We start from the raw sequence: 27,282 nt of genomic DNA, 5'->3' as shown, positions 1-27,282 counted from the left end.
TAAACTTGCCATACATAAAAATTTATTCCAACTGTTGAACAGTACAGAAAACAAAAGAAGGCAGCTATACCCACCACCCCAAAACAGGACCTTTCTCTAAGAAAGGAACAATATATACAATGGATTAGGCATTTCCAGGATGGCAATGCAAAGCCAGTAAGAAAATTCCAACAAACAGAAACTATCATTTTTCAATGGTCCCTTAACACAGAACAATTAAAACATTATTAAAAAAATTAAAGAGAAAATATTATTAACTGATTTAAGGAAAAAGTACTCTAAGATGAAAGATGACTTGCAAAATTATCTCACCTCAATATTCATTTCTGAAAGTAATTAGTAGAAATCTAGAATCCATTGTTGCAGTTTAAGAGGCTTGCTAAGCACAATATATTTACAACTTTTATAACAACTCTTTCATGTTGAAAGTTTTCTAGAATATTATACAAATTAATTTCCATCAAGCTTTCTCACATGACTTACATTTATATTTCTTTTTGGTGGGGATTTCACATAGAAGGATGTCGGCCAACTGAAATCTTTCCCATGGTATCTACATTCAAGAGGTTTTTGTCAAGTGAACCCTTCCATCCCTCAGAAAGAACTCAGATGACAAAAGGCTTTCCTACATTCTTTACATTTATATGGTTTTTCCTCTAGTGTCATTCTTGCATATCCTCAAAAGTTTTCATGAGAAATAAAGGCTTTCAGATTTTCCTGACATTCACAGGGTTTCTCTCCAGTATGAGTTCTTTCATGTAGTTGAAGAGAACTGGAAGAAGTGAATGCTTTATTGCATTTTTTACATTTATAGGGTTTCTCTCCAGAGTGAGTTCTTTCATGTCTTTGAAATGATCTGGGAGAAATGAATGCTTTCTCACATTCCTTACAATTATAAGGTCCATCTCCAGTGTGAAAGATCATGTGTGATTGAAGACTTGAGGGAGCAGTAAAGATTCTCCCACATTCCTTACATTTATAGGGTTTCTCTCCAGTATGAATTCTTTCATGTATTTGAAGAGACCTGGAGGAAGTGAAGGCTTTACTGCATTTTTTACATTCATAGGGTTTGTCTCCAGGATGAGTTCCTTCATGTCTTCGAAGAGAACTGAGTCTACTGAACGCCTTACTGCATTGTTTGCATTCATAGGGTTTCTCCCCAGTGTGATTTCTTTCATGTATTTGGAGAGCTTGAAGAGAAATAAAAGCCTTACCACATTCCTTACATACATGGGATGTTCTCTCTGTGTGAGTTCTTTGGTGTATTTTTAAGTTAGTGTACAAACTGAAGGCTTTCCCACATTCTTTACATTCATAGGGTTTCTCTCCAGTGTGACTTCTTTCATGTATTCGGAATGAACTGGGATAAATGAATACTTTCTCACATTTCTTGCATTTATAAGGTCCATCTCCAGTGTGAGTGACCATGTGTAATCGAAGGTTTGTGAGAGCAATAAAGGCTTTCCCACATTCCTTACATTCAAAGGGTTTCTCTCCAGTGTGGTGTCTCTCATGTGTTTGAAGAGTACTAAGACAACTAAATGCTTTACTACATTTTTTACATTCATATGGTTTCTCTCCAGTATGATTTCTTTCATGTATTTGGAAACCTTTAACAGAACTGAAGGCTTTCCTACATTCTTTACATTCATAGGGTTTCTCTCCAGTGTGCCTCTTTTCATGTTTTTGCAACGCACTGGGAGAAATGAATACTTTCTCACATTCCTTACATTTATAAGGTCCATCTCCAGTGTGAAAGATCATGTGTGACTGAAGACTTGAAAGAGATGTAAAGGCTTTCCCACATTCTTTACATACGTAGGGTTTCTCTCCAGTATGAATTCTTTCATGTATTTGAAGATAACTGGAAGACCTGAAGGCTTTACTGCATTTTTTACATTCATAGTGTTTCTCTCCAGTATGAGTTCCTTCATGTCTTTGAAGAGAACTGAATCTACTGAAGGCTTTACTGCATTTTTTACATTCATAAGGTTTCTCTCCAGTATGAGTTCTTTCATGTCTTTGAAGAACACTGGGAAAAGTGAAGGCTTTCCCACATTCCTTACATTTATATGGCTTCTCTCCATATTTTTGATAGTCATGTGTGTGTTCAGTGTGACATCTAACATGCCTACTAAGGGATGAATGATGCCCGAAGACTTTTCCACATGCACTGCATTTGCATGGTTTTGCTGCAGTAGTTTTCTTGTTCAGATTGAGATTTGGAATACGGCTGAAGTTTTCTCCACATTCACCGCCCTCTTCACTTTCACAGTCTCTCTCTACCATGTGATTTCTGTAAAAATGAGGAGCAAATTATTAATGATTTCTTTATAATGTTATTATATTTGTTATATTTATTATGATTTATAGGAAAAGTTTAGGTTTTCCGTCTTATCTGAATTCTTTGAAATTGAATACACTGAATGCTTTGCAAGAGGCCTTCACCCTTCCTATTATCCAAACAGTGATATTCCTATATAGGGTTTATTAATACTTTGTCCAAGTGAATTATTTTCTAAAAGCTGAACCTCTATATTACATTTCAGAAGGTATGTTTTATGAACATTTTCTAAGAATAGCTAAACCTGAAGCAAAGGTTATTTGTTTTCTTTCTTTCTTTCTAAAATTTCATACTTACCAGGATTCTCACCTGAGACACTGCTTTCTATTGTGAGTGTGACTTACCTTAGCTTTCTCTCCTGGTTTTTGTACTGATCTTCAATACGAAGAATTTCCCTTGTTCGTCCTGAAATGCAGACTGAAAAGGTGACACCAAAGATATTAGTAATGATAGAAAAATTCTCAGATTCTAAGTCCATAATGAGCCATGACCATTTCTAATTTATTTACCAACATCCCCTCCTTTCCACATTCTACATCTTCAAACAATGTTGATGGGTGAGAAACACTTGTTTTCTAATTGACAAAGTGAAGAAATATCCTCATTCTTACCTATTGATTCAAGGTTCTTGAAGGTTTCCCACATCACTTCTCTGTAGAGTTTCTTCTGTGAAGAATCCAGTAAAGCCCACTCCTCTGGGGTGAAGCTCACAGCCACATCCTCAATGGCTACTGAGTCCTAAAATATCAGAAATACGTGCAGAGCAGGATGAATAAGACTGACAGCACTGGAGATCTATATTCCATTTGTAGGAAGGTTACGTATGATTCTGTCATCGCTAAATATTTATTCTATTTTGTGATCATCAAAAACTCACTGCTTTTCTGTACATACTTCCTTATCAATTTAACAGCATCCTCAACACCACAAAATGGAAATTATTTACACATTTTTACTGTTATCACATTACATCATATTTCTCTGTAACAGCAGGGTCCAGAGTATCTTGGGAAATGACAGAAATGTCATACAGATGAAACAAGTATCATTTTAAGACTAATGATTCCTTATGAGAAAAATTCCTTCATCTTCTTCCTTCTTACCCACAAGTTACAGCACTTCATAAGGCAGAGGATAAAATGTGCATGAGATTTCAATGGATAATGACATAGTGAAGAAGTGGAAGCTTTTTTGTCTACTCCCATCACCAAACGGAAAGTCCAGGAGACCTGTAGAAATCAAACTTTTAACAAAGCACAGCTGGCCACATTGTTTTAAGTACTCCAGGAAATCATTACAAGTAAGTAAGCAGATGCAGCTGGCTGAATGTAAATATTCTTGTGGGGAAGTATCACTTTTAATTTGAGTAAAATTTATCATAGACTCAGTTCTTTTCTCTACATGATTAGACGGGGCTAGAACATTATTTGGAACTTAGAGCTCAGAAACAAGGAAGAAGGCATGACAACTTAGACCATAAGATCTCTATACTCATGTGCCTCAAGGCTACTTCGAACCAATTTTTAGAACACATAGTGAGATAATAATGTGCCATAAGAGCTCTTTCCAGTCAGTTGCTAACAATGTACCCTGGGCCTTGCTGCCCTTGAGGAACAGGTTAAGAGCTGCAGATTGCATGGGAGTTCACTGACGTCCACAAAGCTTTGATGGTCAATTTGCCCATGATTATAAAAAATGTGAAGGATTGATTAGTGTTTTCCTCCAAAAAAAGAATCTCCATTCCTGAACTTCAAGAGGAAGTGTTTCCCATCCAGCCACTCTAGATGACGCCCTGCCAACTTCTGATCCTGCACTTAAGGAACTTAGAAGCTCTCATTCTTGATCTCACGAGAAGAAAAATGAACAAACTAGAAATAAACAACTCTTCTTAGATGCATGAGAGGCTTCAGGTCCTAGGGCAAACCAGTGTCTCCAAAATTAGGGAAAAGGAAAAAAATGGCATTTTGGAATATGTCTCAGATATTCTGTTTTCATCAAGGCCTGTACTAAACATAAAACCTATTTCAACGAGAGTCCAATGCAAGAACAAAAAGAAGACAATTTCCATGAAATTTATGACAACTCTCTTTAACAGAAAGTTTCAAATATACATAATGCGAATATCTGAAGTAAAAGGAAGACAGAAAGAAACAGAAGAAAGAAGTGAAGTATTAATCACCAAAATATCCTAAAATTAATGAGAGCTGGTAACTGCACATCCAGGAAGCTCAGAGGACACTAAACATGATAAATTACAAAAGGGCATGACCAAGAATATCATATTCAAAATAGAGAAAAATTAAAGACCGAGAATGTATTGAGAAACACCAGAGAAGAAACACACTTTACGTATTAAGAAACAGATTTGAAATAAATTGGAGTTCTTCAAAAACCATGCAGGCAAGAACAGGGTAGAGTGAAATATTTAAAGTTTTGAAAATAAAAAAAAGTCTCCTAGAATTCTCTGTCAAGCAAAATTATCCTTCAAAAACAAAGGAGAAATAAGGATTTTCTGAGACAAAAATTGAGGAAATTTGTCATGAGTACACCTACATTGAATGAAATTTTCAAAAACTTAGAAAGAATGTAAATAATAAAGGTAGAGGATTAGAAAAAGAAAAAATTAAAGTAAAATATCATTTATATTTCTTATAATTAATGTAACAGATGACTTTAAAATAATATTAGCAACAATATATTTGGTAATGCGAACCTTATGTACAAGTGATATAAATGATAGCAATGTGACAAGGGACATGGATGGGGAAATTGGGAAGAATGTGTTATGAGGTACTTGCACACAGAGAAGTGGTATACTGTTATTTGGGAGAGAAGGTGGGTTACTTATAAATGTATGCTGAATACTCAAGGGCAATCATCAAAAAATTCCTTTCTAAAATGTGTAAGTGATATGTTAAAAGAGGAGAAAAAAACAATCAGAGAAAATGCTCAATTTCAACAGGAGAAGGTAGAAAAAAGATGGAAGACAAAAAGAAACAAAAATCAAGGGCAAAAAATAGAAAACACTAAAAAATTGGGTAAATATTAATCCAGCTATATCAATAACAATTTTAGTCATCAATAGTCTCAATACAACTGAAACATACAGTAACATCAGATTTCAAAAACCACAATCATATCTTGTCTACAAGAAACCCCACTTAAAAATAAAGACATAGATAGATGAAAGGTAAAGGGATGGAGAAAATTATACCATACCAATGCTGATCAAAAGAAATCTGCCCTGGGTATACAAATTATAGACGATGTGGATTCCAAACCAAGGAAAATTCAGAGATGGAGAGAGGCATCTATCAGTAGATAGAGGGGTCTATTCTCCCGGAAGGCACAGCAACCCTTAGTGTGTACATGCATAACAAGAGAGGGGCAAAACACATGAGGCAAGAACTGATAGAATACAAGGAGAAATAGATGAATCCAGTAGTATAGATGTAGAACTCAACACCTTCTGATCACGGATTATAAATTCCAGGAGGCAGGAAAAGAGGAAGACAGAGGTGACCTGAACAGCACTGTGGAACAACTGAATTTCATTGTAATCTATGGAATACTCACACACAACAGCAGAATATACACTTTTCTCAAGTTCATGTGGAAGATTCAGCAAGATAAACCACACTGTGGGATATAAAGCACACCTTAACAAATCAGAAAGAACAGAAATCATACAAAATATGCTCTCACACCACCTAGACATTCATCTAGAACTCAATAACAACACGATAGCTGGAAAAACCCCATATATGTGGAGATTCAACAGCACACTACTAAATAATACATAGGATCAACAAAGAAGTCTCAAGAAAAATAAAACCTCATTTTGAACAAAATGAAATCAAAACACAACATACCAAAGGTTCCTGGATGCAGCAAAAACAGTGCCTAGGGGGAAATTTATGTCATGGAACAAATATACTGGAAAACCAAAGATCCATAAACAATAATGTAAACATCTACCTTAGGAAACAAGAAAATCAACAGCAAATTAAACCCAAAGTAACCACAAAAAAGAAATAATAAAAATTAGAAAATAAATTAATATCATTGTGGAAATCACCAGAGAAAATTAAAACAAAAAAAGCCTGTTTTTTTGACAGACTAATAAAATTGATAAGCCTCTAGTCAAGATAAAGAAAAAAGGGAAGATGGAAATCACTAATATCAGAAAGGAAAGGAGGGGAAAATGAAAATAAAAAAAGGATTTGATAAAATACAACATCCACTTATGATAAAAAAACAACTAATAGCAGGGAACTTCTACTTAAGAAACAACATCTTTATGAACCCTGTAGCTAAATGTATAACATCTGATCCATATGGCATGATTGTCTCTGTGAAACCTCTGAAAGAATTTACAACACATCCTGGAATTAATGAGCGTATAGCAAGGTTGAAGGATATGTGAGTGAATTCATTTCCTTAGAGACACACACAAATAGAGTCAACCGATCTTTGACAAAGAAGGGAAGGCAATTCAAATGGAAAAGAAAGTCTTCTAAACAGACGGTGGTGGAAATGGATATCCACATACAAACACACACAACAAATGTAGACACAGGCCTTACATCTTTCACAAAAATTAAGTCAAAACTCATCACAGATCTAAATGTAAAATGCCAAAGGAATACACTCCTGGAAGATAACAGCGGAGAAAATCTAGATGACACTGGGTTTGGAGATGACTTTTTAGATACAAAATCAAAAAGGAAGGTCCACAAAAGAAAAAAACAAAAAATTTACTTCATTAAAATGAAAAACTCCTGCTCTGAGAAAGAGTGTTAAGAGAATAAAAACATAATTTACAGAATAAGAGAAAATCTTCGTAAAACATCAGAAAAATGAGTGGTATTTGAAATGTCCAAAGAACTCTTAAAATTCAACACTCAGAAGACAAACAACCCAATTTAAAAACAGGGAAAAAAATCTGATCAGACAGCTCACCGAAGACCATACATAGATGGGAAGAAAGCAATATGAAAACATGCTCCTCTTCAAATGTCATTGGGAAATTGCAAATAAAACAACGAGGTATCATTAAAATCTTATTAAATGGGTTAAAACTCAAAACACTCACAACACCAAATATTGGTAAAGATGCAAAGCTACAGGTAATCCTCATTCATTGCTGGTGGAAATGGAAATGGAATTTCGTATGCCACAGCGGAAAACGGGGGGTTTCTCTCAAAACAAAATACATTGCTGGTACAGAGAGTAAGATCCAGCAGTATGGTTCCTTGGTATTCTTCCAAATAAGTTGAAACTTTATGTTCACACAAAACTGACATATGAGTGTTTATAGGTACTTTATTCATAATTGGCAAGAGAGAGAATTTTAAACAAGATGTCCTTCAAGTGTTGAATAGAGAATGAGTGGTGCCTCCATACAATGAAATACTGTTCAGTGATAAAAGAAATGAGGTATCAAGCCATGAAAACACATGGAGGCACCTTAAAAGCATACTGCTAAGGGAAAGAAGCCAATGTGACAAGGCTATGCAGTGTATGATTCCAAGTATATGACATTCTGGAAAAGACAAAAGCATGAGCCAGTAGAAAGACCTTTGGTTGTGAAGGGTTTGGAGGTTGGAGGGAGGGATGACTCAACAGGCGGAGCACATGGGAGTTTCAGGGAAGCGAAACTACACTCCATGATACAGAAAAGATGGGTCCACGTTATTATACATTTGCCAAAACCCACATGTTGTACAACACAGAATCAATGCTAATGTGCACTGTGCACTGTAACGCATCAATATGGTTTGGAAATTGTAACTAATGTACCACAGTAATACAAAATGTGAAAAATAGTGCAAACTGTGTGGAGGCAGAGAGAAGGGTTATTGTGGGAACTCTCTGTAAATTCTGATCAATTTTTTCTGTAAACAACTGCTCTAAAAGAACTGAAGTCTTTCCAAAACAAGATGAAGACAGATGCATTACAATTCACCCCTGATAAGTGAAACAGGACATCTGTCATTCAACTGATCTCAACAAGCCAGTCTGGTGCTCTATGAGCCTGAGACCCATGAGGGAGGGGAAACTTCCATCGAATGCCTTGTTGGGGAGCACAGCACTGTATCCTCTGAGAAGCACCATGGTCACTATCAGTAGTGTCAGAACTCCAAGATGGATAATGAGTGTCCTGGTGAGTCCTTGTATTGTAGACCTAGTAATGTACAGAAAAGTGTTTCCTGGATTTCTATATTGGGTATCTCTGAGTCAAGAGATTCCTATAGTTCTTTTACCACAAACAGGCATCTCTCAGACAACCAACCAAGAGGTTATGAACATATGCAGATGAGGCCAATTTTTGGCCAGTAGTTAGATGACTGCCTGATGTTTGGTTAGCTCTTGCGACACCTGGGTTTAGTTCTTCATCAGGGATGTCCCAATTATGGGTTAAAGAGCAGCAACTCTCCACTGAGCTCCATCACGTACGAAGGTGTATTGTTGTCCTCAAAGTCCATGCACTCCCCAGTGCTGTGCATTCAGGTAATCCCACGGAACTACCCCAGGAACCAAGGTGTCTGGGAGATGGCTGACCTCCTCCATCACCCTCACGGCTTTTAACAACTGAAGAAAGGCCCTGCCCCTCCTGCAGGTGGCATAATCTGCAGGGCCAAGGTTAGCCTCTATCATATTATGAGGCTGTCCCCAGGGCCAAAGACATAATAGGCACCTCGGTAGAGGGTCACATGCTCAGTGCTTATGAGAGCCTCTATTTTCAAGAGATCTCAGTACCTGGTGATAATAGCAGCTCTAATGACATATAGTGTGGGATGTGGGGCAGTTATTTGCATCAGAAGCCTATGGACAACTTAAGGTCCTCCTCTGAGAGACTCACATCACTGCCGTCAGGGTCAGAGGGCTCCTCCATGACAAGTGGTTGCTTTACAGAGTGTAAGGAACCCAGGCCTAAGTTGGTTTTGAACTAATCCCTTTGTTGTGCCAAACTCAGACTCTGGGTGTCCTCCATTCTCACCCAGAGGGTCAGGATCTTTCTGGTAATAGATGTGGGGGCAGCAGCGGAGTTATTTAGGGGAACTGGTGAGCCCTCTGCAATCTTGCCACCTACTGGCTGCATTTTCCTGTCTCTTCTTTCTCTCTAAAACAATTGCTCTTTAACCAGTGACCACCTGATGGGCTCAGCTCATTCACAGGGTATGATCATCCTTGAAGCCCCAGACTCCTTGTACTGACAAAGTGACTCCAGCCTCAGTCTCACCTTCATTCTAAACACATAGATACTTTCCAGCAAAGACATAACCCAGGACCACGTTAAGGAGGGCTCCATCCCCAGACTCCTGCTCCCAAGGGAACTAAAACTGCCAGCTCAGAGTCCTCTGTATATAGAACACAGGCTTGGTGGGGTCAACAATGCCACACAGGGCAGCACAGCGCCCAGGAGGAGCTGCCCAGCAAGCAGCAGCCCACAGTGCAGGAGCCTCCAGGCTTTCTCATCAGCCTGTCCAGGGAAGAAGGCCCAGGAGGAAAGGGAGGGCGAGGCTTACATTTTCCGTGGTCAAATAGCAAATCTGTGAACCCTGGCTACTCATTACAAGAAAAAATGGCTAAGAAAAATAGGCATTCATACTGGCTTGTTTTTATATAAAGAAACACTAACAGGATGGTGAAGCAGTGAGCAACACTGGTCACGGGAGGGAGGCTGGAGCAAGAGCAGAGGAGCGGGGCAGGACCCGCAGGCGGGGAGTTAGTTCCTCAATTAGGAATTTCTTTAACCTCATGCATTATTTATTTAAAATAAAGAGAGAAATTTATATACACATATCTTCCTATGGTTGATTATTATTTTTAATTAACTTCTGCTTTTTAAAATTAACTTTTCTACATAAGAAACCACTCCAAGATATAATCCTTTAAAAACTAATATAAAACTGCAGAAAATAGAAACATTACAACCCCTTTCTAACTTATAGGACAAGGGGCATGATAGTTTGTCCCTCCACTATATTCACACTGGGGATATTTTCAGGAAGGAGCAGCATATTATATTACAGCAGGGGCTTGCAATTAAGCACTGAAATAAACTAGGAATTCCAAAGATTTACATAAGCTTTTACCTGTTTTCTTCATATCAATGAAAAGAGAAATCTAAGTACTTTTCCTCACATCCATTAAAACAGGAATTCATTTTCCTTAGGAATAATACAGCCTTTTATTCTTTTTATTTCTTTTAATTATTTTATTGAAGTCATAGTGGTTTATAACTGTGAAATTTCAAGTGTAAGTTATTATTTATCAGTTGCTGTACAGACTGCACTGTGCTAACCACCAATAATCTAATTTTTATCCATCACCATATATTTGTGCCCATTGTCCATGTGTTTGTTTATCTTCCACATGAGTGAAATCATGTAGTGTTTGTCTTTCACTTATTTCACTTAATATATCTCAAGGTCCATCCGTGAAGTCTCAAGTGGCACAATTTTGTCAGTTCCTAAAATGGCTGGAGACATCCTCATTGCTATAAATGCACCCAAAAAACCTACTTATCATGAATTGTCCCTTTGCTTTTCTATCGTGGGCTCAGTGAGGGGACCAAAGGTGAGCATCTCCTCGCTCAGCCCCCATGTCCCCTGCTGCAGGCTCCCCGGGAAACATCAGCTCTGCTGTGGACTCACATTCCCACAGACCTCACTCCGTCCTCCCACGGTGGCTCCACCATCTTCCCTGAACACTTTCTCCTCAGGATCAGTGTCCAATTTGTGCCCTTGAGATTTTAATTTATGGAAGTGACTAAGTGACAACATAGACTGTCCAATGACATTGAAAGATTTTGTTAGTTACACTTCTCTAGATAAGGAGCACACCGTGCCAGGCAGGTGAGAGGGGCTGCATCAGGGTTGCTCAGGAGGCAGAATCAGGAGAGGGACACAAACCTAGGCCACAGCCTTCATTTGGGTCCCACAGGAAATGTGAGTCAGGGCAGAGTGAGCAGCTCAGGACTGGCTGCTTTGAACAATCCCAGCAGCCTCTGGGGCCTAGGGATGGTCCTCAGTCATCTGGCACCTGGCCCTGGGTGGGTTTAGGGCAGGGAATACTGTCTGGCGTGTGAGAGGCAGACAGGAGGTCTGTAGGGACAGGGCACTGGATCGGGCGGTATGCACGAGAGGCCTGCTCCAGACAAGCTGTCCACCGCCAATGTGGAATGAGATGCCCCTGGGAGGGGCAGGGTCTCCCTATGTCTGAGAGGCCCCCCAAGATGTTAAAACATCTTAAGAGACAGAAAATAAAACACATGACTGATACAATCAGAAAGAAGACAAGGATTTCTCTGCTCACGTCAGTTCATTTCAACATGGTGAGGGAGGAGCTACCAGGGCAGTTAGGCACCAAATGACATAAAAGCATTCCGGATTTTAAGGACATACACACACAGCCCCCCGGACAGACAAAATCACACAGGCTTCCTCACTGGACACACATGTGCACACACCCACACACAGACACCCAAAGTCACAGATCCTCAGAGATAAAAGCCCAGAGACACACAGCCCAGGCCCTGAGAGGGAGAGTCAGGGCCCGCGATGGCTGCAGTGATCACCGTGTTCCAGACCCTCACGCTGCTATGATCCCTTCCAGAAATGTGCCCTCACCACCTGCCCCTTCCTCACTTTGCTTTCCCAGTGGAAGTTCAGTGCGGACAACAAAGGTCTGTGTGTCCTCACCCAGCCACTGTATCCTCCACTGCAGTCTCTGAGGTCTGAGACCCAACACTCCGTGAGGTCTCACCTGCTCAAAAACCTCACAAGGGTCCTTACCAAGGCCTTGATCACTGCCCTCCCTGGAATGTTCACTCGTTGGGGTGCAGGCCTTGGGACCTCAGACCCCAGTTCTCTCAGCCACAGAGACATCACCTTGTGGATTCAGGAAAGTACTGGAAGTTGTTGCAAGAGCACATTGAGATGTGGCCTGGCTCATTTCTGCCTCTTCCCTTCAAGAAACAGTGGGCATGGCCTCCAACAAAGGAGGGGGCAACACCTGCGCACTTCAGGAAAGATGTAAATCCCCACCATTTGTTGCCACATCTTTCGGCGTGGGATCCAAGTGAAGGGAGGGGAGCCCCCAACTGCAGAAAGTCTGGCTGAGATCACCATTCCCCACAGGCCTCAGGGCTAGAACTAATGAGGATGAGTCCTGTTCCCAAAAACAGAAAGCACCAGCCTTGGTGGGTGGGCTCCAAACTCTGGGGGCAGGTTCTGAGGTGAGGGAGCCGGGCATGGTCAGCACATGAGCCACTGAAACCACAGGGTGGAACGTGCCAGAGATCTCAGGAGAGTGATTTAGGTACAGCTGGGCACCTGAGGGACTCCCAGAGCTCGGACAAGGCAGGACATCACTTTGACATTATTGGTGGTATTGAGACTATACAAGAGTGAAACTGTGCTTGTTGGTGCAGAGGGGATGTGTATGTGACAGTGGGGAGTACTGTTCCAGGGGCCTGTGCCTCATGACATGGGTTCTGGGTTCTGCCATTGCCTCACTTCACAGTCACCTGGGGTTCCAAATGTGAAAACAAATACAGGAAATCTCATTTAAAATGGAGTCAGGAAGCCCTGAAGGGGGAGATCTTATGCACTGATATTCACCACACCTTGCAGGCCTCAAAGAAAGAAGTGAACCTCCCTTTCCCCAGCAAGAGGAAGCTTACTTTATAGACCTCAGCAGGAGGATGCAGAATTTCTCCTTGCCCAGCAACAGCCCAGCCAATGAGAAGCCACCACACTCAGCCACTCTCACCATGCTGAACTCTCATTCTCCTTCAATGGACTGCTGTTCCAAACAGCCCCTCCCAGCTTCCTCCTGTCCTCTATGAAAACAAGCCCATCTGTTCTGTTCTCCCTACCTGCCTATGATTCACCAGTTTGCATGTCCTGAATTGCACCTCCTCTGCTATTCCCGAATAAACTCATTTTACTTGTAGAATAACTGGCTCTTTCAGCTTTAAGGTCAACACGGCAGAGAACATTTGCGGAGTGGGACAGGTGTTGCATTTAAACATGTTCCCAGCAAGGAGGCACAGAGTAGGCTTGAGATGGGAAACTCAAGAGCTGGAAACGGCCTCAAGACCCGCTCTGGGAAGACATGAGGTTGATGCCCAAGGGTTAGATGAGGATGTACCCAGGCAGATCCTATGTGTGGAGATGTGACAGATGCACCTTTATGTTTCAGACCACCGCATTCCCAGGATATGACCTGAGAAACCGGGTGTCAACTCAAAGATGGAGGCCAGGAGCCCTATCACTTTCTCACCAGTTATGTGAATGACACCAGGGCAGATGTAGCCCTAGAGGGAGCTTTCTAACTTCAGACTGGGCATCAGGAACAGTCTATAGTGGCCTATGTCCTTCTTCCCCAGTCCTTCCTCTTTTTCTTAAGAAGGAACCCAAGGTGGTGCAAGGAAGTGTGGCACACATAGCAAGCAAAGCTCAGGAGAGTTTAACATTCTCCTAGCATGTGAAAACATTTTTGTGTTGTTTTCTATTAATTGTTTTCATATATACACATACTATTTTAAGAGTAGTTGTGAGATTTCACACATGTATACTTATACCACCATCAGGATGGAGAACACTCCATCACCACAAAGGAATAGTCTCGTGGTGCCCATTTGTACTGAACCCTCTCATGTTTAAGAATTGATCTGTTTAGGTTCCTATACCTTTGCTTTTTCCAGAATGTCATATAAGTAGAACACCATGTTGTCTTATGAGTCCTACTTGGAAACTCTGATGCCATATTTGGAAAACGGTATAATTATATAACCTTGCACTGTTGTGAGTTTGAAGTTTTTTACATTGCCCAGGACGGGGCACACATTATGCCTTCAAAACTAAGAGATTCCACTATTATGAGCTATGCGAATTTGGGCAAGACCCCATGCTTAACATTCTTCGTTTGCATCAGGGGAGAAAGGATGGGGACAGGGGTCAAATGAGATACATAGTTATAAAAATACTACACTGCTAAGAAAACACAAATGAACACTAAAAAAGGAACAATTTTGGATTTTTGTTGTTGCTTAATAAAACAAAAGCTGGCACGTTTTACCCTGTCTTCCAAAATATCTCCTAGAAATGTAAACATATGGAAATGATCCCTGAAAATAGCAAAAATGGGCTTTGGGGGCTTTGTGAATCATTGAAACAAAAACCTCCCAGCTACTCCTCTTATAGAAAGGCATAGAAAATTTCCCAGTTTGAGGATGACAAATTCACCTCCTTTCCCAGCACATAGGACATTACTCAAAATGACACTGTGTGTCTCTCTACAGCTCGCCTCAGTTATTGCTTGGATCATTACCCTCTAAACACTCATAGCTCTTTTTAGCACTGTGACCAGAAATCACATTGAACTTGCATATATGTCACTCTACTCATAGGAAAACGTAGGATGGGCTACCACTGTGCAGATGACCAGAACCCTTCCTGAAAACAAGAGAAACTCAAAGGTTTCATGGGGTTCAAATTGTGTCACCCAGTATGAATTGAAGCAAAATGATATGCTGTATCAAAAGGCAATTCAATCCATAGGTTATGTTAAACAGAAACATAAATATCACAAATATCCATGGGCCAAAGCAATGGAAGTGTCAATTTGCAGATGACCATGTGTCTGGATCATGATCAAATAGCACATGTAGGAAAACGTTTAACTATGGCTAAAATGATGATGAACTATGTCTATCTCTTTATCTTTATGGGGAACCATTGCTTTTAATCCCAGGAATGCAGGACTTCCGGTATTGCTGTCCATTGTTTACATCTACACCTGAGCAGTTCCTCTAACAGTGTTTAAAATGTATTGGATGGTAGGAAAACAATGATCAATGATTAAATGGGTGGCCTCCTTCAAAACGACCTGGCAGGAGAATGAGCACAGGGAAGACCACCCCCTCCTGTAGGTAGGATATCCCAGAGGGCCCAGGTTTGGCTCCATCCTTTCTCCAGGGGGTCTCAGTAGCCATGCTGAGCTCTTAGAGTGCTGCTTCTAAGTCCCAAGGCAAAGTGGGTTGCTGGATAGAAGGTCACAGCTCAGGGCCATCTACTTTCAGAATAACTTCATAAGTAGAGGTCACTGCGGCTCTAATGGCATACAGTGTAGGGCCTAGGGCAGGTTCTTGCACCAGAAGCTTATGGACAACTTAAGGCCACCATAGGGACCCCAGGAGGCATGACAGAGGGTCACTGAGGCCTTCATAGTGAAGGAGTCTCTGAGAGAACTAACAGGAGTGTTGGTTGTATGACAATTTGGAGAGAGTCTCCACACTTTCATGGTAGGGTGCCCATTCTAGGTGGGAAATTTGCAAGTAACAGCACAAATGGGCTCAAGTAAAATTTGTATATAATAAGTATGTTACCTCTGGAACAAAAGAACCTAGTAGATGTTGTGGTTGCTTAGAGGAACAATACCTATTTCTTCATGGTGTCAGAGAAGGACTGAGTCTCACATCATCAAATGATTTCCAGAAATTTAACCAAGTTGTCAGGGCCTCACATTATATGAATGGCAACATGCCATCCAGTTTTCGTGACCTCCCTTTTTCAATATTTGTATGTTCTGAATGTCCTCAGAGGAGATGTCATTAATGTAATGTCATACCTGTGTTCTTGCAGAAAGCAGGATGCAGTTCAGATCCCTCCTGCAATGACTGTGGGAGGGCACAGGTGTGGAAGATCCATGAGGATAACCCAGTAAAGGGGCATCATGTCCCTTCAGAGGGGAAGGCCAAGTGCAGCTGAGAGGCTGTGGACACAGGACTGGACAGAGCAGACTTAGCCAGACCTGTGAGAGCAGGATATTTATCAATTGCTGATTGGCTGTGGTCAGTAATTTCCACACTGTGGGGACTGGGGACAGAGGTCTGTGTGGTGCAGCCACAGCCTCGAGTTGAGGTGAACCACTCTGAGGGGTCATCCATTCTTTCCAGGTTTAATAATAGGACAAACTGGGCTGTAAAATAAGCACTAACCCTTCACTAACTAGATTTTCTTTTTCTTAAAGATTGGTCCTCCGCTAACATCTGTCGCCAATCTATTTTTTTTCTTCTTTTCCTCAAAGCCCCCCAGAATATAGTTGTATATTCTAGTTGTAGGTCCTTCTAGTTGTGCTATGTGGGATGCCACCTCAGCATGGCCTGATGAGCAATGGTAGGTCCATGCCCAGGATCCAAACCAATGAAACCCTGGGCCCCTGAGGTGGAACGTGTGAACTTAACCACTCGGCATGGGGCTGGCCCCTACTAACTAGGTTTTCTATACAGTTTTCAATCCTTCAAGGCCCTGTGTAATTTATATTGGGCCATATTAACTACTTTCTTTTGGGGGTAAGGTCACTGGAGTCCCAATTTGTCAAGCCAACTTATAAGTGGCAAAGACTTCATTTCATTGTAATTCTTGATCATTCATTCAGAGCTTCCCAGCTCACTATGGGATATTTTAGGACAATGGGTCTTAAGACCATGGAGAATTCAGGTGAGACCATAGTTCTGATGGCTAAAGATGAAATATTTCTATTTGTCCTCTATATCATATTCATTAATACCCCTAAGATCATCAGGGGCCCCTTCCTTAAATTTAGTGGGATCCCAGGTATAACTGTCATTTGACACCTAGTGTTGATTAACTGCTTGAAGGTTTCTGAATTGGTGCATCACATCAGAGAGCAAAATTCATTCAGAACCTAGGGTGTAGAGGCCCAAAAGCCACTCAGTGTACACTTATCTGTTTTGCTATGTAAATTCTTTCAGTTTATTCTGGATTTCCAACTAGGTCAAATTGTGGACCCTGTTTCAGTATTTTATCTCTTGTTTCCTTCCTCCTAATCTTTCCTGTTTTGTTTCCTTCATCATGAGAAAAACCAGGGGAAGGATTGTCTCTCTACCCGGGTATATATAAATTTTTTCCCACCCAAGAGCCTCAAAGCAGTGCCATCAGGGTTAGGAGCATCCCCCGTGACAACCGGTTGCTTTATAAGGTTTAAACTCTGGGCTTAAGTCAGGTTCGAACTAATACCTTGTGCCAGAGAGGTGCCATGAGTGTGTCCCCTCTAACCCTGAAGGTCAGGATCTTTGCGGCAGTAGAGGCAGGGGCAGCAGCAGAGGTACTGAAGGGGCCTGGGGAGCCCTCTGGTGTTAGGAGTGTGGACTCAGCCTGCCACCTGCTGCCTGCCTTTTCCCCTCTCTTCTCTTTTTTTAAATGACAGCCCTCTCAGAAGTGACCCATCTCCTGCACAGGGTATAGTCCCTGTCTGCTACCCCCATTCCTGGGTATGTCAGGCCCACAAGCATCTGTCACAGACTCACCCTAACACACAGGTAAATCCCAGCAAAGACACTGACCCAGGACTCATTAAAGGAGGCCCCAATCCCATAGCTCTGCTCCCAAATGCTTATAAAGTCTTGAAACTGCCAACTCTGTTCAGCTGAACCTAGAACTGAGCTTGGTGGGTCAACAATGCAACAAGGGGCAGCACAGCTCACAGCACCAACTCCCCAGCAAGCAGCAGCCCACAGTGCATGCCGCCACCAGGCAGCAGACCAGGGGAGCAAGTCAGAGCAAGAGAAGACAGACCCACAGGTGGAAGTCAAGTTTGAAAAAGCTGCTCAGGGCGCCAGCTGTTATGGTCACCTGCAGAGTGGTGGTTCCCTTGTTGAGACTGATGCCAGCGTGGAACACACAGCCCCCCACACACAGGGTAGGAAGAGGCTTAGGACTCACATAATAGAGGTCTGAGGAGAGGGCAGGGCCGGCCTCTCACGCAGCTCCGACAGGGCTCAGAAAGCAAGGAATGGAGCCTGGCCTGGGGGTGGGGCCGGGGCAAGAGCTCTGCACACAGGCAGGGGCTGGGGTGGTGGGAATCTCCTGCCTGCTCTAGAGGAGAGAGCACCCAGGCTTCTCCTCAGCTTGTCCAGGTGGGGGCACGAGGGGAACAGGGTGGGTGAGGCTTAAGCTGTGAGCAGTCACCCAAAATGTGGAGTCTGACTGCTCATTATGAGGACAAAGTGTGTAAGAAGAACATGCATTCTCAATTGGATTATATAAGCACTAACAGGATCTCAAGAAATGATCAAAACTGTGTATTTGGGGGTGGCTGGAGTAACAGAGCTGGAGGGGACCAGGATATGGCAGTGAGTCTTCTTAAGTTAGACTTTGCTGTCTTACAGATTTATTTCAAATAAACAAAGATATTTATAGTCTTTAATTTTAACTCATACCTAAGAAACCATTCTAAGATTTAACTCCTTTACACACTACCAGTTACAAAAGTGTAAACCATAGAAAACAAAATTTTTGGACCTCTTTTTACTAAAAGGATATGTAACATCCTAGTTTGTCCTTCTCCTATATCTCACACCGGGAGTATTTTCAGGACTAAGTAGCATGTTATAATACAATCAGGGATTGAGTTTAAAGTCTTAAATATATTCGATTTTCGAAGATTTACATAAGCTTTCCTCACATCAATTTAAATAGAATTTCAATTATTTTAGCCTTTTAAATTTCTAGAGTCTGTAGAGGCATGCACATAGAAAAGCTGACCTAAAACTGGAAAATATTCTTGCTTTCCTCACATCCTCTCTCTCATCAATTCGCAGTCTCAGGGCCCATGTGCTAAGGGAAACTAGAGCCACAGGGCTGCCCTAGTCCATTGATAAAGGAATCCAAAGGGAAGAAACACAAATACTGGAATCAGCTCAGATGAGCAGCCTGCTTCCCACAGGACAGAAGGAAAGCCACACTCAGAAGGTCCCGTGTTCCTGACTCTCCTGGTGGAGACAGAGCCCTGGAGGGGGTCAGTCCCTGGAGAAGGAGGGGAGGGCACCTGAGCAGCCACAGGAAGGAGCTCTGGGAGCCCCACACACCCTCCTCTCCCCAGGGAACAGTGCACATGCTCCCTCTCTCAGGCTCCATTCTCACAGTGAGGAAACTCAGCTGGATCCAGTTTAAGGTTCTGACTCAGATGGACCCCAGATTAATGGGCCCTAATCCAGGACCCAGAGCTCCTGACTCTCACAGACTTTCTCAGTGTAAACAAATTACTCTCTGAGTGCACCTACACTGTGGATGCAAAACTCCAATTATGTCTAGAAACAGGCCCAAGAGGACCACAGTGACAACCTCAGAAATGGCGTCACTCCCCACCTCATGAGCACGTGCACCCCCAGCTTTCCAGGGCTCTGCAGCTCCTCTCAGGATCAAGGCTCCTTCCATGGGGGTGTGAGCAGTAGGACACCTGCAGGGGGAGGCTCCCCAGGAAGGACAACTGGGCCTTCAGGGCCTTCCCTCTGCAGGCTCAAGGGGGCCTCAGCTTAGAGACACTGCCCTCAGGCCTCTGCCCCCACTGGAATTTTTTGGACCATCACTGATATTTTAAATGCACAAACCCAGTGTTTGAACAATCCAGCTAAAACACTCAAAGCAGTCTTTATGTGGAAATAAGGGAACAAAATTATATGGCACTTTGCTAACTCAACAGGAAACCCCACAAGAACATGCTGCATTTTGCGGAAAAAAGATGTTAATATAGTATTATTTCTATGACAAGAAATTTTTAATAAAAGATTAATCCTACTTGAACACTTTAGGTCTGCAAGTCTAAGCCCTGGAAATCCATTTGAACTCACCCGAAATGAAAGCACAGCACAACCAGAGGCACTCACAACTAGAATATACAACTATGTACTGGGGGGCTTTGGGGAGAAGCAGCAGAAAAAAAGAGAATACTGGCAACAGATGTTAGCTCAGGAGCCAATTTAAAAAAAAAAATAAAGAATTGCTGATGCTGATTAAAAAAAAAGAAACAGAAGTCAGAATATTACTACCCACAATGGGAGGAAAAAAAGGAAAGAAGAATTTAGTACATGCAATGTAAAACTGGAATATTTTATTTTTTCCCAAATTCACCTCTTTCTTGCCTCTTTGGAAATATTTTACAGTTTTTCAAACCATATTGATTACATAAATTTTTATTCATTGAAAAATTGAGACGAAAATAAATTCATTGTCATTTAAAGGAGACCAACTCAGGTAGGGACAGTGCTGACAGGACAGATCATCCAGGAAACTTTCTCAAGAGGAACCTGCACCCAGAGGACCTCCCACAGGATGTCTGTGCCCAGGAAGATCCTGGGGGAGACGCACGAGGATTTCATGCAACGTACTTCCAGGCGGTTATAGGCTGCTTTTCTCTCATGTAAAGTATCCACACACACGAAATAAATCTCTTAAAAACAGCCATCCCTTGACCGTGACAAAATGATAAACAATTAAATGTTGGATCTGTTTCAAATCTGCCGAGGACTAACAGTTGATAATAATGCTGTGAATCGGAGGCAGAAACGTGGCATTTAGGAATGTAGGGAGAGACTGAGAATTCAGGCATTTGTTGTCAGCCCTGGGAAGACCTAGACTGGGGGGACAGGGTCATGGATTGAGACTCTGCTCCCCAAATATATGGAAAATTCAGAAGAAAACGGTTGCCCCTTGGGAGAAAGGAAGCACTGGGGACCCACAGACCGCAGCCCCTCCGCGCACGGACCCCGGAGACCGAGGCCCGACTGTCCTGCGGGCCCTCCCGCGGGCCCCCCACCGTCTGGGACACGCGGGGCTGCGGGCGCACAGCGGCCCAGAGACGCTCCGGCCCCGGTGGCCGCTCTCAGGGACCACAGGACGCCCGGGGCCCGGCTGCCGACCCCGCCCCCACGCTGCGGCCGGAGGGGCCCGAGGGCCGAGCGGCGCCACCGCGGACTCGGGGCCGCAGACCCCGGAGGGGACCGCGGGAGGCCGGGCCCGCCCGGCCGCTTCCCACCAGCCCCTCCTCCCGCGTCCTCACCCCGGGGCCGCACACTCACCATTTCTAGGGCTCCTGGGTCCCCTGAGTCCTTCCTACGACCCCCACGGCCAGTGCAGGTCACAGGGTGACAGGGGCTGCTGCAGAGCCACCAGGGACCGTTAACGGCAGGAGCGGGAAGGGAAGTCCACGTTGCACCAGACACGCCTCCCCCAAATCCTGACTCTGGGCCCGAACTCTCACCATTTCTAGGTTTCCTGGGTCCCCTGGCGTCCCTCCTATGACTCCCGCAGTCGGTGCAGGTCACAACTCAACACAACAGGCGACACAGCCAGGTAGAGCCTTTAATGGCGGGGAGACTCGGTGCCCAGCGTGGCTGGAGCGTCAGCAACTTCCGGGTGGTTGGAGCTTCGCCCCACCCACCTGCTCTGGCGCCGCCTCTGATTGGACAGTTCGCGAGACTCGCCCCCTTGTGTGTCCGTGACAGCCCCCTGAGGTTAGGTGTCTGAGCAGAAAGCCAACCAGAAGTTATGCTATGCAGGGACATTTGCTTTGAAAGGTATTGTTGGGAGGTGACTTGTGCAACTGAGATCTTTCTTTATAAACACACACAACAGAAACTTATCTCACCGTATGCAATAATTAGTCTCTCTCCATGTTGATCTTTGTTGACAGCTGGAGTCTGACAGTTTTGCCAGATACGCACACAGGCACAGACACTGTGACCAGGGAACTAGGCAAAGAAAGAGTACAGAGGATCTCATCAAAACTATTATCCGTTGAGTGTTTTGCAGACAGAAAGTTTCAGGAAGAGCCTAACCACAGAAGGTTCCCACAAGCAAGCTAGCTGAAGCCAGTTCTAGCCGCCTCAAACTGCACTGTCCCTATTATAATGTCAATAACATTTTAAATTCTTCTCCTCTGAGAGGGACCAAGCGACCATTTCTAGATTATGCAATATACATAGTACCGTGTGTACATCTATGCATGAGGCTTAAAGGAACATGACTGTTAGGCAATAAACCCTGATCTCCTGCCTTTTCCTTAACTGAATATTCATGAACTGCACTAAGACTTAATAAAGGGACCCGCTTAAACCCTTGTTTGGGGAGACACTGCTTTGGCAGACATCCCTGGTGTTCTGCATTGCTTGTGCAAGTAATAAACCTTTCTTCACCTACTTCTGCCTTGGTTGTGCTTTTCTGCTCTGCTCTGGTCAAGAGGCAAACCCATTAGTTTTGGTAAAATACCAGGGGTGCATTAGGTGGGCATCCTTACAGCTCTTCAGTCAGATTCAGCATAAGAGCATTGAGAGCCAAAACAATCCCTCATTTCAGAAGAAAAGTGACTTCTGGGTACTCAGAATGGTTAACTTTAGAAAGTGTTTCTCACACGAAAATACTTGTATCCCATGGAAAATATAAGCAAAGACTCTTTCTCACTCATGGTTAAACCACTCTCCATGGTCGTGATCTACCCCCTACCTGTGGTTACGCTATTTAATCCACCTATAAAGACACTTATCAGAAGTCTGGGTTTTCTCTGGCTAATCATCTCCCTGATAGGTGAGTCTATGATACCAGAGAATAACGTTCATGCTGACAATGTTGGAATCACTCCGTGACATGCATCCTCTCCATATAGTCTGCACAGATACTATTTCTGACCATTTCCTGTCCCTATTCCCTGAGGAAGTACCCACCTTTGATGTCATCTGAGTCAAACAGCCCCACCCAAGTCCATCTGAACTTCAGCAATTACTCCACCACACCCAGGAACAGAAGCATCCCGGGAGGCCATCTGACAGAGGGAAACTGAGGGACAGAGCCAAAGAACCATGAGTGATCTCAGTGAAAACAGGAAAGAAGCACCCAGTTTACAACCAGTGGTCATGATACAAGGGGGAACACTGCTGGGCAGTAGCATCATCCGTCAGTCTCCCATCCAATGTAGGAAGAAAAGTTCTGTGGGTATTCAGCCTCAAGCATTGAGAGATGGAGAAGATATTTCCATTTTGTTATCTGTTTTTCATCTTCCCTGTAAGAATGAGTTGGAAAACAGTCAAGAAGCAAGTTTCCTGGAAATCACTCTCATTTCCTAAGTTAGGAAGTCCTGTTTTATTGGTTTTAACTCCTAATTCCTCATCTCCACCTCAAATAAAGGACACACCATACAAACAACGTGCTTTCAAATGGGAAGATGCTTAAGTCTGGCTCTCCTCTCACACTGTGGAGCCTCAGAAACATGGTACTGAGGAAACTACATTTCATCACTGCCCTTCCCCATGCTACTTTCATTTGCACCGGTGGGAATTGTACAGTTACAGTAGAAGGCCACATCTGGGCAGAAAATAGGGATGTGCTTCCTGCGCTGATGAATTGCTAAATTGTTCTGCTTCTCACAGTTAGCAATAGGGACAGTCTACCTCTATGTGCAGTCACATCGTGGTGCTCTCAAGGGTCCTTTAGTCACTGTGTTTGGCACCGTAGACATGATATCTTAAGGCTGTGGTAGGTAAGATCTCGTGTTTCCTGTTAATCTCCATCATGGCAAACATGAGGGTCAGAATATACTTAGAGTGTTGGAGCATCCACCTGCACTGAGGGAAGCCCATGAGAGCTCAACTCAGGCTACGACATGGTCTTCTAAGCCAAACAAACAGCTCCACTTAAGAAGTTCAGTGAATTCTTTGTACATATGAAGAAGGATATTTTTCCCATGACCTTACAATATGCTTCTAATGGAATGAGTTACCCAAGGTTCAGCAAGCAGCTCTTAGCTCTGAATAAAAACAAGGAAGCAATAATCTTTCTTCTGCTGGGAATCATGAAGAATCTTTAAATGGCAGAACATCAAGATATATGTTTCCTCTTTAAAAAAATATTTTCTCTTCATGGTCTGATTGAAATGTTGACATGGTTTTGGAGGGAGTACTGGGAGGAAGAATCAACCAAATTGTTCTATCTAGTGGGGAAGGCATAAATTACCAAAAACTAATCAGCACAGCATTTATTTAGTGAAGATTTCAAAGTATGGGAAAGTAACCACCCACAGAAGAAATGAAAATAGTCATCACAGAACTTTATTAAAAGCATTGGTTCTCAGTGGATTTACAGGCCAGGTGCAACCTTACATGTCAAGGAACCATTGGGTCATCTGCAGTGTAAAATGTTGTAGATTCCACAGAGAGAATTCTGCTTTCTAAGTCGTTATGAAGATGATGATGACAATGACAGTGAGAATAGTAGCAGGAGTGCTGACACAGATAATAAAGGCACTTTAGGGAGGCTTACTGAGTGTGAGGGACGGCACTCAGCACCACAGATGGATGGGCTCATTCCTTTTCATCTGCACAGACTTCTAACAGGGAAGCACTAGCATGATCCTATTTGATAAGAGAGGAAACTGAGACTTAGGGGAGCTGAGTGACTTGTGTGACTTTACACAGGCAGTCAGGAGGGGGCTCGGATTCATCACCAGGCTGCCTGACTCAGACCAAGCTTTGCCTCTGAGCATTCTTTACCTCATCTTATGAAATTAGGGATAAATGTTCATTGACAAGGATGGACTTCTTTGTGCAAATCAGAAAAAAATTTTATTCTTCCCTGCTAGCCATATTAAAATCACCACTATGGAATAGATGGCCCTTGCCCTTGTTTGAAATCTGAAGGATGCCACAGTATTTTTAGTCACTTTTTTGTTAGGGAGATTGGCCCTGAGTTAACACCTGTTGCCAACCTACCTCTTTTTGCTTGAGGAAGATTGTCACTCAGCTAACATCTGTGCCAATCTCCCTCGATTTTATAGCGGATGCTGCCACAGTGGTACTAGTGATGAGCGGTACTAGGTCTGCACCTGGGATCTGAATCTGTGAACCCCAGGCCACTGAAGCAGAACATGCGAACCTAACCACTCCGCCACGGGACCAGCCCCTTTAGTCATTTCCTTCTATTCCCATCACCAAACATGAGAGTCCAAAAGGCCTGGGGAAATGAAGCTTTCATCAAAGGCAGGTGACCATATTTAAAGTATTCCAAGCCATTAGAAGTAATCAAATGCCACTGGTTAAATATAAATATTTTTGTCAAGAAGCATTGCTTTTAATGTGTGTAATATTTATCACAGATTCAGCTCTTCCTTTCTGTATGATTTGATCCAGCAAGAAGGTTGTTTGGAACTTAGAGCTCACACAAGAGGAGGAAAGCATAGCAACGTCAGACTAAAAAATTGCTATACTCATGTGCCACAGGATGGCTTCCAGCCAAATTTTAAGACACACAGTGAGATGATAATGTGCCATAAGAGCTCTTTCTGGTCTAATACTAACAGTGTACCCTGGGCCTTGCTGTGCCTGAGGGACAGGTTAAGAGCTGCAGATTGCATGGGAGTTCACTGAAGTCCACAAAAGTCTGATGGTCCATTTAGCCTTGATTATAGAATAAGTAAAGGATTCAACAGTGCTTTCCTCCAAGAGAACATGAAATCTCCATTCCCCAACTTCAAGAGGAAGTGTTTCCCAACCAGCCACTCTAGATGATGCCCTGCCAACTTCTGATCCTGCACCTTAGGAACTTAGAAGCTGTCATTCTTGATCTCATGAGAAGAAAATGAACAAACTTGAAATGAACAACTCTTCTTACATCCATGAGAGCCCATAGGTCATAGGGCAAACCAGTGTCTCCAAAATTGGGAAAGAGAAAAGAAAGATGGCATTTTGCATTAAGTCCCAAATATTCTGTTCTTGACAAGGCCTGCCCTCAAATAAATCTATTTCACCAGAGTCTAAAGCAAAGACAGAAAGAACAAAACAGAACCCAATATCCATGAATTCTAGAACAACCTTCTTTAACAGAAGGTTTAAAATACACATACTGGGAATACCGGAAGGAAAAGAAAGACAGAAAGAAACAGAAGAAGTAAGCAATAAGCACTGAAATTTCCTAAAATTAATAATAGATGACAACTGTAGATCTAGGAAGCTAGAAAACACCAAACATAAAAAAAAAAGCTAAAAATGTGCACCCTAGTACATCCTATTGAAACTGGAGAAAAATCTAAGGAAAAGTGAATATACTGAAAGAAGTCAGAGGGGAAATCAGACCTCAGGTATAGAAAAACACAGATTAAAATGAAATTGGACTTCTTTTCACAGGAAAGACTGACAGGAAGATTCACGCCTCGGAACCAGACCTGGGCTGCCAACAGAGAGCACACCAAACTCAACTACGAGGCCACTGGGGCTGGCCCAAAATAGCTGAAGTTTTTAAGTTAAAACAAAGACTCATAGAATTCTGTGTCAAGAAAAATTATCCTTCAAAAGTGAAGGAAAAATAAGAACTTCCTGTGACAAAAATGTAGGGAATTTGTCTTTAGTACACCTGCTATGACTAGAACATTCAAAAATTGATCAGAAAGAATGTAAATGATAAAGGTGGAGGATTAGAAAAGGAACAAATGAAGGTAAAATATCTTTCATATTTCTTATCATAATTAACATAACAAAACTCTTAAGAAAATAATATTACTGGGGCTGGCCATGTGGCTGAGTGGTTGAGTTCACTCATTCCACTTTGGCAGCCCAGGGTTTCATGGGTTCAGATCCCAGGGGCAGACCTAGCACCGCTCATCAAGCCAAGCTGAGGCGGCGTCCCACATAGCAGAACTAGAATGACCTACAACTGGAATATACAACTATGTACTGGGGGGCTTTGGGGAGAAGAAGAAAAAACAAATGATTGGCAACAGATGTTAGCTCAGGGCCAATCTTTAAAAAAATAATAATAGTAATATTAGCAACAAGGTATTTGGTAATGATAAGCTTATGGATGATTGAAATAAACAATGATGGCAGGAAGGGAGTGGCCTTCTGTTTCTTGAATAATTTTTTTAAATGTAACCAATGTGTCTGGACCTCATACTATGAGTATGATGGGCAATGGCCCATCAACTGATTGTGAACATGTTTATTCAAAATATGTGTACCCTGAATGTCAAATGAATGTCCACAAAGGAGAATGTGGTTAATGTAACATCATACGTGGGGCTTTGGTGCAAGGCAGATGCAGTTCAGGTTTTGCCCACCGGGACTGTGCAGTGGTTATGGT

General features: G+C 42.6%; 1 protein-coding gene across 4 annotated transcripts in view; it reads right to left on the bottom strand.

Annotated features, from left to right (window-relative positions):
* Positions 1-27,282, bottom strand: part of LOC100629226 (zinc finger protein 709-like) — a 38,977-nt gene continuing 11,695 nt past the window's right edge. Inside the window, exons 2-6 of one of the 4 annotated variants that reach the window (XM_070274032.1) lie at positions 22,881-23,215; positions 21,809-21,911; positions 2,956-3,082; positions 2,689-2,761; positions 1-2,296 (exon numbers count right to left, since the gene is read on the bottom strand). In XM_070274032.1, coding sequence (XP_070130133.1) covers positions 679-2,296; positions 2,689-2,761; positions 2,956-2,989 — 1,725 coding nt within the window. In that variant the 5' untranslated portion in view covers positions 2,990-3,082; positions 21,809-21,911; positions 22,881-23,215 and the 3' untranslated portion in view covers positions 1-678. Of the gene's footprint in view, positions 2,297-2,688; positions 2,762-2,955; positions 3,083-21,239; positions 21,319-21,421; positions 21,596-21,808; positions 23,216-27,282 lie in introns of those variants that run through there. The other 3 variants (XM_023646483.2, XM_070274031.1, XM_023646482.2) reach the window with 3 other exon arrangements.

This window comes from Equus caballus, chromosome 7, assembly GCF_041296265.1.
Source record: "Equus caballus isolate H_3958 breed thoroughbred chromosome 7, TB-T2T, whole genome shotgun sequence".
NCBI lineage: Eukaryota > Metazoa > Chordata > Mammalia > Perissodactyla > Equidae > Equus > Equus caballus.
Note: the sequence above shows the minus strand (reverse complement) of the source record. Positions and strands in the feature narration are given on the sequence as shown.